This window comes from Emys orbicularis, chromosome 2, assembly GCF_028017835.1.
Source record: "Emys orbicularis isolate rEmyOrb1 chromosome 2, rEmyOrb1.hap1, whole genome shotgun sequence".
In the NCBI taxonomy this organism is placed as follows: Eukaryota; Metazoa; Chordata; order Testudines; family Emydidae; genus Emys; species Emys orbicularis.
Genome location: NC_088684.1, coordinates 116,362,488 through 116,379,413, shown reverse-complemented (window position 1 = coordinate 116,379,413; position 16,926 = coordinate 116,362,488). Strand labels below are relative to the sequence as shown.

General features: G+C 40.3%; 1 protein-coding gene across 1 annotated transcript in view; it reads right to left on the bottom strand.

The window, feature by feature from the left end:
• The window catches only part of LOC135873697 (uncharacterized), a 168,476-nt gene that overhangs the window by 93,670 nt on the left and 57,880 nt on the right, over window positions 1-16,926 (bottom strand). The window contains exons 10-11 of the mRNA XM_065398337.1: window positions 16,106-16,226; window positions 12,928-13,167 (exon numbers count right to left, since the gene is read on the bottom strand). Coding sequence (XP_065254409.1) covers window positions 12,928-13,167; window positions 16,106-16,226 — 361 coding nt within the window. The remainder of the gene's footprint in view (window positions 1-12,927; window positions 13,168-16,105; window positions 16,227-16,926) is intronic.

The window sequence follows — 16,926 nt, the reverse complement described above, 5'->3', positions numbered from 1 at the left end:
TGGCCAGTCATGAAACTGGTTTTCAAAGCTTCTCTGATGCGCATCACGCCCTGCTGTGCTCTTCTAACCGCCCTGATGTCTGGCTGCACGTAATCAGCGGCCAGGCAATTTGCCTCAACCTCCCACCCCGCCATAAATGTCTCCCCCTTACTCTCACAGATATTGTGGAGCGCACAGCAAGCAGTAATAACAATGGGAATATTGCTTTCGCTGAGGTCCATCCGAGTCAGTAAACTGCCAGAGCGCTTTTAAACGTCCAAATGCACATTCTACCACCATTCTGCACTTGCTCAGCCTATAGTTGAACAGGTCCTGACTACTGTCCAGGCTGCCTGTGTATGACTTCATGAGCCATGGCATTAAGGGGTAGGCTGGGTCCCCAAGGATAACTATAGGCATTTCAACATCCCCAACGATTATTTTCTGGTCTGGGAAGAAAGTCCCTTCCTGCAGCTTTTGAAACAGACCAGAGTTCCAGAAGACGCGAGCGTCATGTACCTTTCCCGGCCATCCCATGTTGATGTTGGTGAAACGTCCCTTGTGATCCACCAGTGCTTGCAGCAGCATTGAAAAGTACCCCTTTCGGTTTATGTATTCGCTGGCTGGTGCTCCAGTGCCAAGATAGGGATATGGGTTCCATCTATCACCCCACCACAGTTAGGGAATCCCATTGCAGCAAAGCCATCCACTATGACCTGCACATTTCCCAGAGTCACTACCCATGATATCAGCAGCTCTTTGATTGTGTTGGCTACTTGGATCACAGCAGCCCCCACAGTAGATTTGCCCACTCCAAATTGATGCCCGACTGACCGGTAGCTGTCTGGCGTTGCAAGCTTCCACAGGGCTATCGCCACTCGCTTCTCAACTGTGAGGGCTGCTCTCATCTTGGTATTCTGGCGCTTCAGGGCAGGGGAAAGCAAGTCACAAAGTTCCATGAAAGTGCCCTTACGCATGCGAAAGTTTTGCAGCCACTGGGAATCATCCCAGACCTGCAACACTATGCGGTCCCACCAGTCTGTGCTTGTTTCCCGGGCCGAGAATCGGCATTCCACGGCATGAACCTGCCCCATTAACACCATGATGTGCATATTGCCAGGCCCCGTACTTTGTGAGAAGTCTATGTCCATGTCTATTTCCTCATCACTCTCGTCACCGCGCTGCTGTCGCCTCCTCACCTGATTTTGCTTTGGCAGGTTCTGGTTCTGCATATACTCCAGGATAATGCTGTGCTGGTTATACTGCTCATAATTGCTGTGGTGATCTGAGCGGGCTCCATGATACCAGTGATATGGCGTCTGGGCTGAAAAAAAGGCGCGAAACGATTGTCTGTCGTTGCTTTCACGGAGGGAGGAAGGGAGGGAGTGGGGGCCTGACAACATGTACCCAGAATCACCCGCGACACTGTTTTTGCCCCATCAGGCATTGGGATCTCAACCCAGAATTCCAATGGGCGGCGGAGACTGCGGGAACTGTGGGATAGCTACCCACAGCTACCCACAGTGCAATGCTCCGGAAGTCAACGCTAGCCTCAGTACTGTGGACGCAGTCCGCCGACTTAATGCACTTAGAGCATTTTGTGTGGGGACACACACAATTAACTGTATAAAAATGATTTCTAAAAAACCGACATCTATAAATTCGACCTAATTTCGTAGTGTAGACATACCCTTAGTGTGAGTATGAAACACTTCAGTGTGTACTCGCTCTAATTCAACACACCAATTAAATAAAGAAGAGGCTTCCATGTGCCATGGGTTCACACATGCAAAACTACAGGGCAAGTCTACATATGCTGGCTCCATCCTGATATACAAAACCTTTGCCCATGCTTCCTTGGGCTTTAGATTAGGCACTAAAAATGTTGCCAGTAGTGCAACATGTGCATGATGATCTCATCCAAGTGAGCTACTACTGTTAAGGAATCACAAGGCTGCAGCAGGAGAGCTCTGAAAACGGAGGCTCTCCTCTTTATATCTCCCTACTAAAGCTATCTGTCTAGGTACTTATGCAGCCCCCATCACCATAGTAACTGAGTATCTCCACAGTGCCAGACTGACCGCTTGTCACAGGGTGGGGTAGCCCTATTAGGAAGATGGGCTTAGCACCACCTATGCTTAAATAGCTACCGGTTAGGTGGTGGGTTTGAGGGAGAGATCATGTGATAGCTGGTAGCTCACTGGTCCTGAGATAAAACGCCATCAAGAGCTCAGTTACAAAAAGAGACTTGCCAGGAGCTCTCTCCTGCAGGAGACCCAGGGCCACAGGAAAGGACCTGGAAGGGATTCTCCCCCCTAGGCTAGGTGGAAGACCTGGCTGGAAATACCTACTGCATTGCCAGGTGAAGAAGCCTTACAAAGAAGAGGTTTTGGGAGGGGTCAGGCAGCTGGAACTGGTTTACCTGTTTTGCTTTGTGTTGGTCTGTCTTAGTTTTGAAATATAAACCCATCCCTGAAGAAAGGGACTGAAATTCTGCCACTGTCGGGAGCTGTATTTGATGTCCCACCTAGTTAGTTGGCACACCAGCGTACACCATTGCTTTGGATTCTAATGTTGATGAATAAAACCATAACATGAAAAATGCAAATATATACATTTATATGACTGAAACCCTAAAGTCCTCAGTTTGTACTATGTCTTTATGCAGACAAAATTTCCACGGCAGTCAATGGGATGTAAAAACCTTCCATATCCGTATTGTGTCTTCTACTCACTTTCCACTAGTATAATGGACTCCGCAAGGTGTAAGGCGGTGGCATATAAAGGCTCTGAGTGAGTGAGTGAGTGTGTGTGTGTGTGTGTGTGTGTGTGTGTGTGTGAGAGAGAGAGAGATTCCTCTTGTTCCGCAATGAACAGAATTGCATTTAATTGAATTAAATCATAGTGAACTAAAATTATCTGTTGTCACTACTTCTGAATTCAACTGTTTTATATCAGTTTTATTGTAATATATCTTACTTCTCCATATGCCACAATAATTTCAACAAAGAAACCATTTACTCTAGAGAGAGAATGAATTCAATTTGAATATTTCAAATAAGCAGATTCAGTTTGGGTAGGTTTTTTTTTTTCCCCCTTCCAACTTGCTCTTGGGGTTTGCCTGGTTAGACTAGAGATAAATCTTTTCTTTTTCTGTTTTTTTCCCCATGAGTTGAACTTGAGAGAAAATTGAGCACAGCCCATTACTTCTGCAGACCCCAGTGCCTAAGCCACAGTACACAAAGAGATGTGACTTTTAAACATCTGCCACTTGATTAGATTAAAGACTAAACCCAAACTGAGCTGGAATAAAGACTCAAATGCATTTCAATAACTTTTGAAAATGAAAGAACTTTGCAAGACCATATATAATTATTAGCAGCTAGTTATTACTGACAACAAACACTATGATGAATGAACCCTTCTGGCATAGATAGAGGTACATATAGAAAGCTTTTCAAAAAGGAGACAGTACCTATCAAATCATCTTATTAACAAATATAACTAACTAAATCTCATCTACTTATTCATGATGAACCTAAATAAGGCTAGAGATTTGAAGATAAGACAGTTATTGCCAGAATGAGGTGAGACTTTTATAAGCAGTTTTCAGACCTTCCATGTTTATGTGCAACAAGTAGCTACACGGGAAGAAGAAAGAATGATCTTGGGAAATGATTATATAATTTGAAAATAAATTAAAGGCCAGAGGGCTGGAAATGGAAATCTGTATGCAATAAACAGAAGTAAAAGTGAAAGGTCACATAAGGAAGTCAGGCAAAAGTAACATGCATCCTTCTGGGCTGGAGACCTAAAAGGTTGGGAGCAGTGGGATTCAGGGAAACCCTTTTCCCCTGAATCCCACTGTTTCCCAAATGTTTCCATGCAGAGCACACTAGCAGCACAGGAATAGTACATTCCAGCTCATTTTCATCTGTGACACTTTTGGATATCATTTGTTAAATCAGGGGTCGGCAACCTTTCAGAAGAGGTGTGCCGAGTCTTCATTTATTCATTCTAATTTATGGTTTCGCGTGCCAGTCATACATGTTAACGTTTTTAGAAGATCTCTTTCTATAAGTCTATAATATATAAATAAACTATTGTTGTATGTAAAGTAAATAAGGTTTTTAAAATGTTTAAGAAGCTTAATTTAAAATTAAATGAAAATGCAGAGCCCCCCGGACCAGTGGCCAAGACCCGGGCACTGTGAGTGCCACTGAAAATCAGCTCGCGTGCCGCCTTTGGCACGCGTGCCATAGGTTGCCTACCCCTGTGTTAAATATATGCAAACATATACATTGTGTGATCAACCTTCTCCCTTGGGTGTTGCAATCTAGGCTCAGACCCAGGACTGGGGATGAGCTGCTCTTGGAAATGCAGGTCAGGGGTGTCTGAGCAAAGGTGGTTTAAAACTCATCTGTATGAAGGACTAGTCTCTCTATGCCGTGCCATACCATACCAAAGGTTGCTTTAACTTATGCCAGGCTGCAATGGCCCCAAGGGATTGAAACAGCCAAGGAGTAGCACAGCACAAGAGCCTACTTGCCACAATTCCTCTTTGCTATGCTGACAATGGGGCTAGGGTCTCTCCAAGTGGCTCTACCTTGTGCAGTGTGAAGTGGCCACACCATCTGGCCCCTTGTCTTTCCAGATACAGGATTGTTGTTTTTTTGTTTTTTTTTGCCTACTGTGCGCTTTATCATCTGCGTGTGGCCCTGCACATCTGCTGCCAATTCTATTCTGTTTTGGGTGACCAGATGTCCCGATTTTATAGGGACATTCCCTATATTCATGGCTTTATCTTATATAGGCGCTTATTACCCCCCACCCCCTGTCCCAATTTTTCACACTTGCTATCTGGTTACCCTAGTTCTGTTCTTTGACAAGCAGGGTGTAGTAACATTGGAGTAGCCAACATTAACCTTCCGAAGAGCGTCTCATGATATCACTGTACCAGTAACTACGGGAGTCAATGGATACTGACTCCTGTCATGTGATGAGAGGGTGTTAGCCTTTGTAAACCTGACCCTGCTCAGCTGCCTGGGACCAGGAAATCAAGTTCATTTTGTTACCATCAAACCAGCATTCCTGCATACATTGTATATTTATGAAGGGTCACCACTGTGAATTACCTTAACATTGGCAGAGCATGAGGTTATCAAATTTGGATGCCCTTTACAAGCTGTTTCTTTCACATCAGTAGGCTAGAGAGGGGCCCAAACCAACCCCCCATCCCAATCTCTTAACACTCGTGAACTTTGGAATCTGTCTGCTAACTACAGGCTTCATCCCATTCCTAAGGCAGACTGAAGTCTAGTTTATCTCTAAATCCTCGCATAGGCTACTTAAACATTATGCTCTATATTTAAAGATTTGACTGTGCTCAAGCACATAGCTCCAACATAATATAGCTTGAATTATTGTATTCTAATGAACTTTTATGACATAGCTCAACATACTGGACCTAACGACTGTTCAAAAGTCCTCACCCTCGGTCAGGCTCACAACATATATTGGAGACAGCCATAGCTGAACTATGTTAGAAAATCTTCACTTGTGAGTAGACAATGACCCCTCCATGCTCTAGGAGAGTCATGACAGTGATTTATGATTGGAATAGATGACAGTATCTATGCCAATAAAGTCATTCTATATAAAGCTTGGACCAAACAGGCATTAACAGATTGTTCTGCTGGGCCTAGAATGGAGTAAAATGTTTGCGCCCAGTTGGTGAATTTCACTCCAAATGTCAGGGAGCTACATAGATCTTATGAGGCCAAAATGTCCCCTTTGAAATCATTGGCACTGGATATTTATTGAAAAGAAGGGTTTGAAAATTAGATTTTGAAATATAAAAAATAAAGTAGCAGTGAGAATAAATATTTGTTTCTGCTTTGTAAAGTCATTGTAAAAATGTTTCTAAATAGGTGCAAGTGTCTGTATGAGGTTAATACTTTCATTAAACAAAAAATTCATGAAGCAGCTTATCACCCCAACACTGAATGATTTTATCCATGGAAAAATTAAGTGGCTCTCATTTTTTTGAAATCCTCTGGTGCTGCAGTACATTATTACCTCCTATCTTTTCCCCCCCCCCCACAGCGTCAAATCCTTGTGTTCCATCCTATAAAGTGTCCTAAAGCTAAATTTTCTAAGCTGCTCCAGAGTTTAGATCAATAATTAATAAATAAATAAATAAATAATAATAATAAAGTTTGTGCTCTAGTTTTCTGTTTTGTAGTTATTAAAAGCATCTCAATTCTTAGATAGATGCTGACATATGGAAAATAATGTCTTGGAAAGTGTTAGGTTTACCATATTTTAAGAACTAATACCTTAGGTCATGTTAATCAGTTTCTGATATATGTAGTTTTCAAAAGGCACTTCAGGAAAGAAAATTGTGGGCATGACTAATAACAACAAGGATATGAACTATATTCTTTATGTATATCTGAATCTGAACATTACCAAAGTATTTCACCATCTTATATGTTTAGGAAGCTTTAAATAAAAAAATTAATTTGCCTCTTTCCATGAATTGAGCATTCTTTTTTCCCAAGCAAAAAACTTCAAATTTATTAATTTTGTAGCTATATTTTAAAATGAATGCCAGCCCCAGCTACATGACTGCATGATAAGTGTCCTGAAACTTCAAGAAAAGGCACTAAATTTTTCACAGCATTTGTGTTTCATTTTCAGGGTAGTAAAAATATGGTGCCCTTTTAATAATGAATAATAGATCTCCCAGTTTGATTTACATGCATGGATTAAATGTCATGTTTGAAAAGTTGCTGTTTTATTCATATTGGATTTCCCTCAAGTAAAACAAAATGGTAGCCAGCTACTGTTGCAATATTGCTGCCTTTCCACATTGATACATAAATATTAACTGCTTGATATACTCTTTAAACTCTAGAGATCTGTGAATTGTTCTGTCAGCAACTGCAAGCTTTATATGCATATGTTCTGATTTAGGGCGATCAAATGTTCCAGGTACATAGGGAAGTTGTGGCAGAAGTACACCTTCAGTACTGCCTTGTAGAGCTAATACATCTTCACGAAAGTACGAAGCCTAGAATGTTGGAAAGGCACTCCACCACAGTCCCCTGCTGAATTGAGACACCATCGAATGCCAGCATCAAAGCAGTTAAAAAATAACTTCTTAGGGCCAAATACCAATACAATGGTTTTCCTTTTCTCTCTGTGTAAAATCAATGCTTGCGAAAGGTGCTGGACTGACAGCTTTGGATGCTACCGTCCATTATTATTAATTAACCTTTCCAAGGGGTTACTTGTGAGAAGTCTGATATATTTGTGTTATTATATATATTTGTGTTATTATTAGGGCTGGTAGAAAACTGTCCATCTAACCACATTTTTCAATGGAAGACTGGGCTTCTGATTAAACAAAAAATTTTGTGGAAAGTGTTTGTTCCCCACAGAAAATTTTGATTTTCATCAAAAAACCAAAATCCACAACAATGAAAAATGTTGGTTGAAAACAAAACATTTAAGCCATGTCTACACTGCCCTTCAACGCAGATTATAGGGGTGTGAATTACAGAGTGCACCAAAGTGTTGCAATTTAACTACCTTATGTGGATGCTGCTGGTGCAAATAAAAAGGTACCTAGTTTCCATTAGCCTAATCACTATATTAATGCAAATTAGGTATTTTTTAGTTTGTGCCATTAGCGTCCACGTAGGGCAATTAGACTGCAGAACTTTGGCGCGCACTGCAGTTCAGACACCCATATGCTGCACTGTAGCATAGTGTAAATTAGCCTTTAGATTAATAAATGTTGCCGTGGTGCTTCAAGGGAGTTCTAGTTTGGGTTCCTGATATCCTATTCCCCTCTATGGGCTGATTTCCCCTCTCACTAAACTGCCATGATGCATCATGGGAGATGTAGTTCAGACAGGGAGCCCATATAATAGAGTAGAAAGGGGCATAAGGCACACAAACTACAACTCCCATCAGACATTGAGGCAGCATTTCAGAATCTAAATTTTTGGTTTTCAGACAAAAGTTGTCAGTTGAAGTTTTCAGTTTTTGATTTTTTTGCTAATTTGTTTTCCAATTTTGTCAAAACTTAAAAAAAAAATCTGACCAGTTCTAATTATTATAATGTGAGCTAAATTTGAAAGACAACTTATCCTGGCGCCATTTTTTGAAGATTTAGTTAATTACATGGAAACTGCTAATATTTAGATTAACTACCTACTCTGTGCTTACTATTAGGTAACCAGATGTCTACATGCTGTCCTTTTCACCCACAATTAACAACTACCAGAAGTTGTTTAAAAAAAATCAGGCCTTGTATTTACTGGAAAAAAATTAGATGTAGTTTTATTCTGCTACTAGAAATTGAAGGAGAAAAGTTAGTCTTTTAATTTTTCAAAGAAGTAAATATTTCAGAGACTGGCCAATTTTTGGTTTCACTGAAGTCAATGAGAATTTGGCCTTGAATTCAGAGGGAGCAGGATTTGACCTGTACTGTAAGGTTAGCAAGCAAGCTAAAATAAATAGCTATTAAATACAGAGTTAAAAGGCAATTTTAAGAAAAATATTATTTAAATTAATAAAAATCATTTTCCTCAGTAAAATTAGACTTTTACCTACTATAAATATTTGTTTGGGGTCCATAGGTCATTATTTGTTTGAAAAATAATGAGAAGATGTGGTTGGAAGTTGCTAACATTACACCAATTTTGAGACACGTACACAAAGAAACAAAAACGCATTGTTCTCACTGAAATTTAAACACAAAGTTATTTCCCTGAATATTTAGGCCTTGTCTATAGTGAGATTTCTACCACCAGGCTAGTTGCACCAAGGAAATTACACTGGTGGAAACCCCTAGTATAAACACGGGGAAGCTAGAACAGTGGCTTTGTTCCCAGTGTAGAGAAGGTCAAGTACAACCTGATAATACTTGTGTGTGAGCAGTTATGCTTCTACAGAAAATGAGTGTCCAGTCAGGACTGCAATATACATTTTTCATGTACTTCTCTCTTATAGTCCTGGCAGAAGCCAGGAAGTGTGCAAAGGCATATCAAAATTTTAAAAACAAAGCCAAAAAACTGTTAACTGACTAAACTTTTTTTTTAAACTTCAGACTAAGTTCAGTTCACTTTACAATTCAGGTAAAACTTCAGAACAACTCTTATTTCATCCAAACCAGTTTGTTCAACCCCAGTATTAACCCATAAAAGATCAAACTGAAACACTTGCAGGTTTCCTAAAAAATCAGGGCCTACAGACAAGTTACCCTCACATCATGCATTTGAAAGGTTTGCTTAAGTCAGTATTGTAAGCAGCCATCAGGATCCATAATCACATTTTGTCCATGTTTGAGACATTACTTAAAAAATAAAATCAGATTCCTGTGATGGCCTGACATTACTTAAAGCAAATTAACATTCAAAACGAGTTATTAGGAACCACTGTCTAATGTGTAGTCAAGGGTCATTGGGGGAGGTAGGCTGAAACTGAAAAGGAGGACAGTGAATGAGGGGAAAGGAGTGGAACTGGCAAGCTCAAGCAAAGAACATTGATTAATGAACAAAAAACATTTCTGAAAGGTCAGGTGTGCAAGTCAGACTAGCCCTGAGGCAGATCTAACTTACATGACCAGCACTTTCTGTACGCAGCAGGTAACCCATGCTGACACCAACTTTGTCGCCATTACAGGGTTATTATTTTTGGAAGGATGTAGCGTTCTGGAACAATTTCTCTAATATATTAGTTAAAACCAAGCTTTTGTTCAATACCAAGCATGCTGCATGCATGTGTTATTTTTCACCTTGTTTATATACTATCATTATTAGGGGCAATGAAAACAGAACCCTACTCTTCGTGTGTAAGTTCTTGTATTTCCCCGCTATATCCCAGGGCAGCAACTTGGTACATCATCTTGTTCTGAACCCAGCTCCGTTTGTCTGGACTCCCCCATCAAGAATTCAATACTGAAATTGACAGTATTTACATGGGGAGATTTTTGTGGTAGGAGTCTATTTTTGAAGAGTGAAATTGATTCTCTCATCTTACACTGCGTACATCTTAAGGGTATTTTTTGAACTATAAGTGTGCAGAGATACCACTAGGAAGGAATACAAAAGCAGCAATTTTTAGGGTAGTAACATACAAACACTTTTCCTGTCTATTATACAATGATGAAGGCTACTTCACTGGGGAATAATTAAACCAAGCCACCAGTTCTGACAGGACTTCAGTGGGGAGTTGAACTCCTATAAATTAGGATAGAATTGAGTTGAGAATTATGGAGAAGGTGGCAATGAATGCATATTACGAACTACTAACAGAAAAACTTGAGAGCAAATGTTTCACAGAAAGAGTTAAAAGTAGAGAGAATTGCCCAAAGGAGCTATGCAGACTAATAATGCACCCTTAGACAGTTATTAAGGGGCTGGTATTAAGAACTCTCTTTTGTCTGAAAGGAAACTCAGAGAGAAACCAGCTCCAGTGGACACTAGTTAAAGCTAACCCTTTCTGAGGAGTTCCTTTGTATTGCTGAGCAGCTGGACAAAAGTAGGGTTAACAGTTACCTGAAATATCCCATGCTCAGTATTGAGAACAATCAGGGCTGTGTAATTCTGAGCACAGGAGTTTCCCAGTGTCAGGCAGAACAAAGGAAGAGACACTATGCTAAAAGAGGCAGAGAGGCCCAGAGTCATTTCACCGTATCAGTACATTTTTCTCTTGTAAACAAGACCTCAAAGAAGGAAGCTGGTTTCTGGCTACAAGTATAGACAAACTAAACGGGGCATGTGTATATATTGTAAATAAATAAGCCTAGGAAATATCCTGAGCTCCTGTATCACTAACTTCTCTTTCAATGAGAAAGTGACCCACTTCAAAGCACCCCAAATTGCTACTGCCTGGCCCACCCAAACAACATCTTTGAGAATAAATATTTGGAGATTTTATGCTTATGAGCACCTGGTTACCACACATACCTTCAGTCATTTGGAGAAATTTAGAAAGGTAAGTGTGGCTGAATCAGCAGAGATATTCAGGAGGCATTTGGACTCCTGCACGCAAATATCAATCCAAACTGAATACCAGCTGGCCACTCCTATCCCTGGGTCTATCCAATGTCTCTGGCAGCTGCTGTGTTCTCTCCCCTGATGCTTTCTTCTCAAGGCTGAACCTAGCTGGTGTCTTCTCCATGGCCTAGGGGATATTTTCCCCCAAAGTAGCTACTTTAGAGGGGACTACCAGGCCAATGTAGATGATCTTCCCTCTCCTGTCCTTCTTGGGGATATCATTATGGTTCCAAGGATCTTCTCTTTCCCTTTGTTTGGGGTGGGAGTCACCAGCCAAGGAGTCTCCAAAGAGAGATGGCTGGGCCACTGGAGAAGAGCCATACTCTTCCAGAGGTGGGTCCAGGCTGGTGAGGGTTCTGCTTCCTCCTCTCCCCTGTGAGTTTGTGAGGAAGAACTTGGCAGCCATACAATTCACATGCCATCAAGTTTTACAGCTAAACAAAGGCAAGAACTGACCATGTTCATATATCTGTGCCTTTTTTATTTTTTAACAGAGGATTCAAAAGCAGTGTCCTCCGAGGGGATAGCATCAGCATTATTAGCCTGCATGGGGGTGGTCTATAAACTGATTAATTTAACAGGTCCTGTGCACTGATGGAAGCTGCCTTTTTAAGGCAGAACAGCAATATACTGCACTCCTCAAGTTGGACAGTTCCTTGCACAGTTGAAAAGAGGAACCCTAAACTTACATTTAAAATCCATTGTCCAAGGGTGCACAGCCAAATATGTTGAATATATAGTCTTCAGCAGAGCTGGCCAGCTAGGGCAAAACCATCAACATTTGTTCAATTTAGAATGGCTGTTCTGTTTGACCATATTTGTGCCCCTTTTTATTCATGGTCTGGGTAAACAGTGGTTTTCTTCATATGCATGGATTTTCTTGATACCAGAATCCATATTCACATGCACACCAGGTATCCATTATTCATTATTTGTTGTCTACTAATTATTATTTCCAATCAGAAAACAGACTTAGTGACCAATCTCAGACCTTAAGTAGCCAGGAGTTGAAGTGAACTATTCAAAAACAACCCACAGCATGAAAATTGAACATAAATACTACTTTGACTTTTAGCTCCTTGGAGCAGGAACTTTTTTTGTTCTGTGTTCTGTGTTTGTACAGTGCCTAGCACAATGGGGTCCTAGTCCATGACTGGGGATCCTGGTACTACCACATTACAAATAAAACATAAGAGTAATGATATCACTGTTCAGTGAACAGTTCGGAACAATGAACACATTTGGAGAAATCAGCATCGATTCACAAACAGTAAAGAAGCCTATGTTTGTCAGATAATTTATTTGCAGCCAATGATTCAGCCAGCTTTAGACATTAGACACAATGCTGAGCAACTGACACACAACAATCCTGCCATGCACAGCATGCTTAGGAAAGAAAATATGTGTGCCTTAGTCACAAAAGACAGAATAGAGCCTCAAGTGTTTGGTCTTATTCCAAAATAATCCAAATGCTGCTTTTTTGGCAAATGGGGGTCAATGAAGCTAAAAACTCACAGAAGGATTTGAGCATTCATGTGTTTATATACACCCACTCATTCATTTATTATTCTAAAGCTATTTTACCCAAATCAAATTACATAGCTGACAAGCTGCATAGATAAGAAAGAATAAAAGTAAAATCTAAAATTAGCTGACAGCACTACATGATATAGTATATTATATATTTGGCACTTTTAGAGTGAGTGATGAGTGTTACTTGGGGGGGGGGGAATTGCACCTTCCGAAATTGCACCTTAAAATATTAAATAAATTATGAAGATGATGGAATGTATTAAATATATACCCCTGAAGGGGAAGGAATGGATGTGTTTTACCTATCAAAGCAAAGAAAGCATATTTAAGAAGCGTTGCTTACGGTATAGACACTTTGGTCGAAACAAATTTCCACATCATAGAAGTTTCCATCATGGCTGATAGGCAATGTCATTCCAGCCCACTGTTGTTCCTTCAGTTCGGACCACTTAAGTACACTACCCCCTAGACGACTGAGCAAAGAAACCTTGAGGGTGTAGCGGCCCTTGGGCACTTTGTCTTTGGCCCCTCGTAGGCATCTTAATTGGATTTGAATGGGCTGAGGTGTTTTGTACCGGTCAACCTAAGGAGAAGACTATGTTATTGAATTAGGTAGGAAGCAGAGTTTAACCATACCATTAGAAAGAATGAATTCCTCAAAAAATGACCACCAAAAAGTAGACCATTCTTTTTGTTCGCCCTGTAATTATCTATCATTAGCAATGACAATAGAGGAAGACATGGGACGTGTAATTAGGGACGTCAAAAGGCAAGCATGTGGATTGCACGGAAAATAAAAAAAAAGCAGGTTTTTTTAAGCATGGTGTATTAATGAAGTGTGACACTAGAAACCATCAGTCTGCAATAATAAGCAGAATTCACAAGAAATCAACACCTCTAAAAATACAGCATGCCTTTTAAGACATCCATGATAGGTGACATGATGATCAGGCTGCAGGCACACAGTGAGAAACATGGCAGCCAATGTTTTTATATTAATTATAAGTCTTACCAAAGCTATTAGTGCTGTATAACACCCAGACTAGCCTTTCATCTTCTTATAATATACTCTTAGAATAATAATCAAAGTGCAACATGTGTAGAGTTTAATAATCACTCCCCACAGGCACCTTTATTCCAGGTCCAGACAAAAGGAAACATCTGCTGCTTGCTGATGACAAGATGTTGTCTACGTTGCAGAATATTTAGTATGGAGTAATGTTTCACTGTAGTTTTGAAAAGCCCTTCCAACGGTTATTCTGGACGTTCAGCGTATATAGCAGATGATGGCATTGTGAAATGGATACAGGTATGATCTTTGGAAGTTAGACTTGAGTAAGGATGCAGACTCAGAACCATATAAATGTATCCATTCCACTATGCCACCAAATACTTAGTTTTACCTAAATAAAGACTGCAAGTTCAGGCGCATATTGGGGTGTTCTAGTTTGGCCTTAATATCGTTTTACAACAATGACACAATTTCTGTAATAATTAAAATGTATTACTCCAAATAAATTTATGTATTTTTCAGGGAATCAATTTATTTCATTTTATGGGAAATCTATATTATGAGACTCTTTTTTATTTTTATTTAATATGACACCATGGTCTATGGCGGTGGCTCTCAACCAGAGGTCCGGGGCCCTCTAGGGGGCTGCAAGCAGGTTTCACGGGGTCCGCCAATCAGGGCCAGAATTAGACTCGCTGGGGCCCAGGGGTGAAAGCAGAAGCCACACAGCCTAGGGCTGAAGCCCTTGGCTCCGCCACCCGGGGCTGAAGCCGAAGCCTGAGCAATGTACCTTTGTGGGGGCCCCTGTGGTGTGCGGCCCCAGGCAATTGTCCTGCTTGCTACCTCTCTGGCTTTAAGATTAAGCTTGATAAATTTATGGAGGGGATGGTTTGATGGGATAACGTGATTTTAGTCAATAAGTCAATAACGTGCAATCACTGATAATTAGTATCAATGGTCAATGTGGGTCTGGCTGGAGAATCTTGCCCGCATGCTCGGGGTTCTGCTGATCGCCATATTTGGGGTCGGGAAGGAATTTTCCTCCAGGGTAGATTGGCAGAGGCCCTGGAGGTTTTTCGCCTTCCTCCGCATCGCTTGCTGGAGGATTCTCTGCGACTTATAGTCTTTAAATCATGATTTGGGGACTTCAACAGCTGAGTCAAGGGAGAGAATTATTCCAGGAGTGGGTGGGTCAGATTTTGTGGCCTGCATCATGCGGGAGGTCAGACTAGATGATCATAATGGTCCCTTCTGACCTTAAAGTCTATGAGTCTATGAGTCTACCTCCTAATACCGGCCCTGGCTTTTGTATGCAGAAAAGCAGTTGTTATGGCACAGGTGGGCCATGGAGATTTTATTGCATGTTGGGGGGACCTCAGAACAAAAAAGGTTGAGAACCCCTGGTCCATGGCATATTGTAGAATTAAATGGCTGCCTTGACTACTAAGTCTAGTAGTCTCCCAGTCTAAACCTACAGTAGCTAATAATCTCCTCTTTAATCCTGTTTTGGATTTATTTTGGAAGTGATAGCATATTTCCATATAGATAGAAAGCTTCTGGAATTAAATTAAGCAGTTAAATAAACAGCTGAAGTTGTTAAACTTCTTTTGTTTTTCGATACAAACCATACTTAACAACTAATCTGAATGACAATTATTTTCAGTTTAATTAGAAAATCTTAATTAACAATGAAGTTTTAACCTTAATATTTTTGGTTTCTGAATAATATATATAAAAAAATTAACATCATGTGAATAAATAAGACAATCTTTTTTAAACCTCAAGGCAGGATTACTGATGCAGGCAGGCTTAGTTATTAAACACATTCTAAATTAAACGCCTCTATGAATTTTATACTGAAATATATTTTGATAGTTTTGCATGCCAAATGTGACATTTTGTATTTTAGATTCATCTTCTGTTGTAATTTTGAAAATGTCATACAAACAAAGATTTTGTCATTTACCAATGGAATTACTATGCATGGCCGGTTAGCCATCTCTTTTCTGGCTCTTCTGGTTGTTTCAAGTCAGCAAGCCATAAAAAATCTTTATCTCTCTGAAACACAGCAATTTGGAAGATAATCGAATAGTGACTGGGGGGCAGAAACGCCAGTCTGAGGAATTATACCACAATCTCTGTTGCATTTACAACCTCCCTCAAAGCGAGTGTCAGTCGAGTAGGAAAAGGAGATAGAAGATTCATCACATCTCAGGCCTGTCTCATTTGCATGGTGGCGGAGCTGCCTCATCTCCTACTGAAAGACTTTACTTGGCCAGCGCTGACAAAGTATTTGAAGAACTCCAGCGATGCCCAAATGATTCATAGTTAATAGCTTTAGACATTCTATTTAAGCGTACAGTTACTTCTGCTGGAAAGCATATTTTTAAACCTGCTAAATCCTATCCTCTAAAATTATAACAAAAAAATCATGCAAGAGACTCAATATAATTGATCTAGTCGTTTAGCAATTTGCATCAGGAAAAAGAGCACTCATGGAGAACCTCACCTTCCAGCAAAGTCCTGCTGCTCCATTTGATTCATTATTCACTTCTGCGAGGTTACCAAACTTGGCTACAATTTCATGTTTGCGGGCATTCTGTGCTACTTGCAATGCCTGACTTTCTATTCTGCATCAGTTACAAAGAGGAAGGGGGTGTGTGAAAAAAGAAATTGACTACAACACATAAATGAAAAGTGTTTGCCTTTGGAACTACATCACAATTTGATGTTTTCTTCAAGTATATTACAAGCCTTGCAGGGGACCAAAATAAATAATAAATAAATGGGGGGGGGTTTCAATGCAGAGAAATGGCTAGGCTTTTAAAACTGGTGGGAGAAAAATGCATTCACATGTTTAATAGCACAACTAATATTTGTCAGGCTGCGTCACAGGTTAACATATAAGCTTCTGGAGTTTCACTCCCAAAATATGAGCAAAAATAATGGATCTGACAGTAACCAAACTTGTACCAAAGCTCAAGTTCTGCATTACCAATAATAAAATAGAATACCTCTTTTCTTCTATTGTCACTTTAAGGGCCAGATCCTCAGCTGTGATAAATTGGAATAGCTATACAGAAATCAATGAAGTCATTCTGATTTACACCAGCTGAGAATCTGGCCCTTTGTGTCTGCAGTACACACACACACACACACACACACACACAAATTGAGATAGCTGAGCATTATCATTCCTTTTTTATGCTAACCTTTTGCATAATTTAACTAACACTTAAAAGTAATGGGCCAAGTCCCAAGGTGAGTTTTATTCAGTCCTTACACAGACCAACAACGGCTCTAGTTCACCATTTAAGAACAGACATGCTT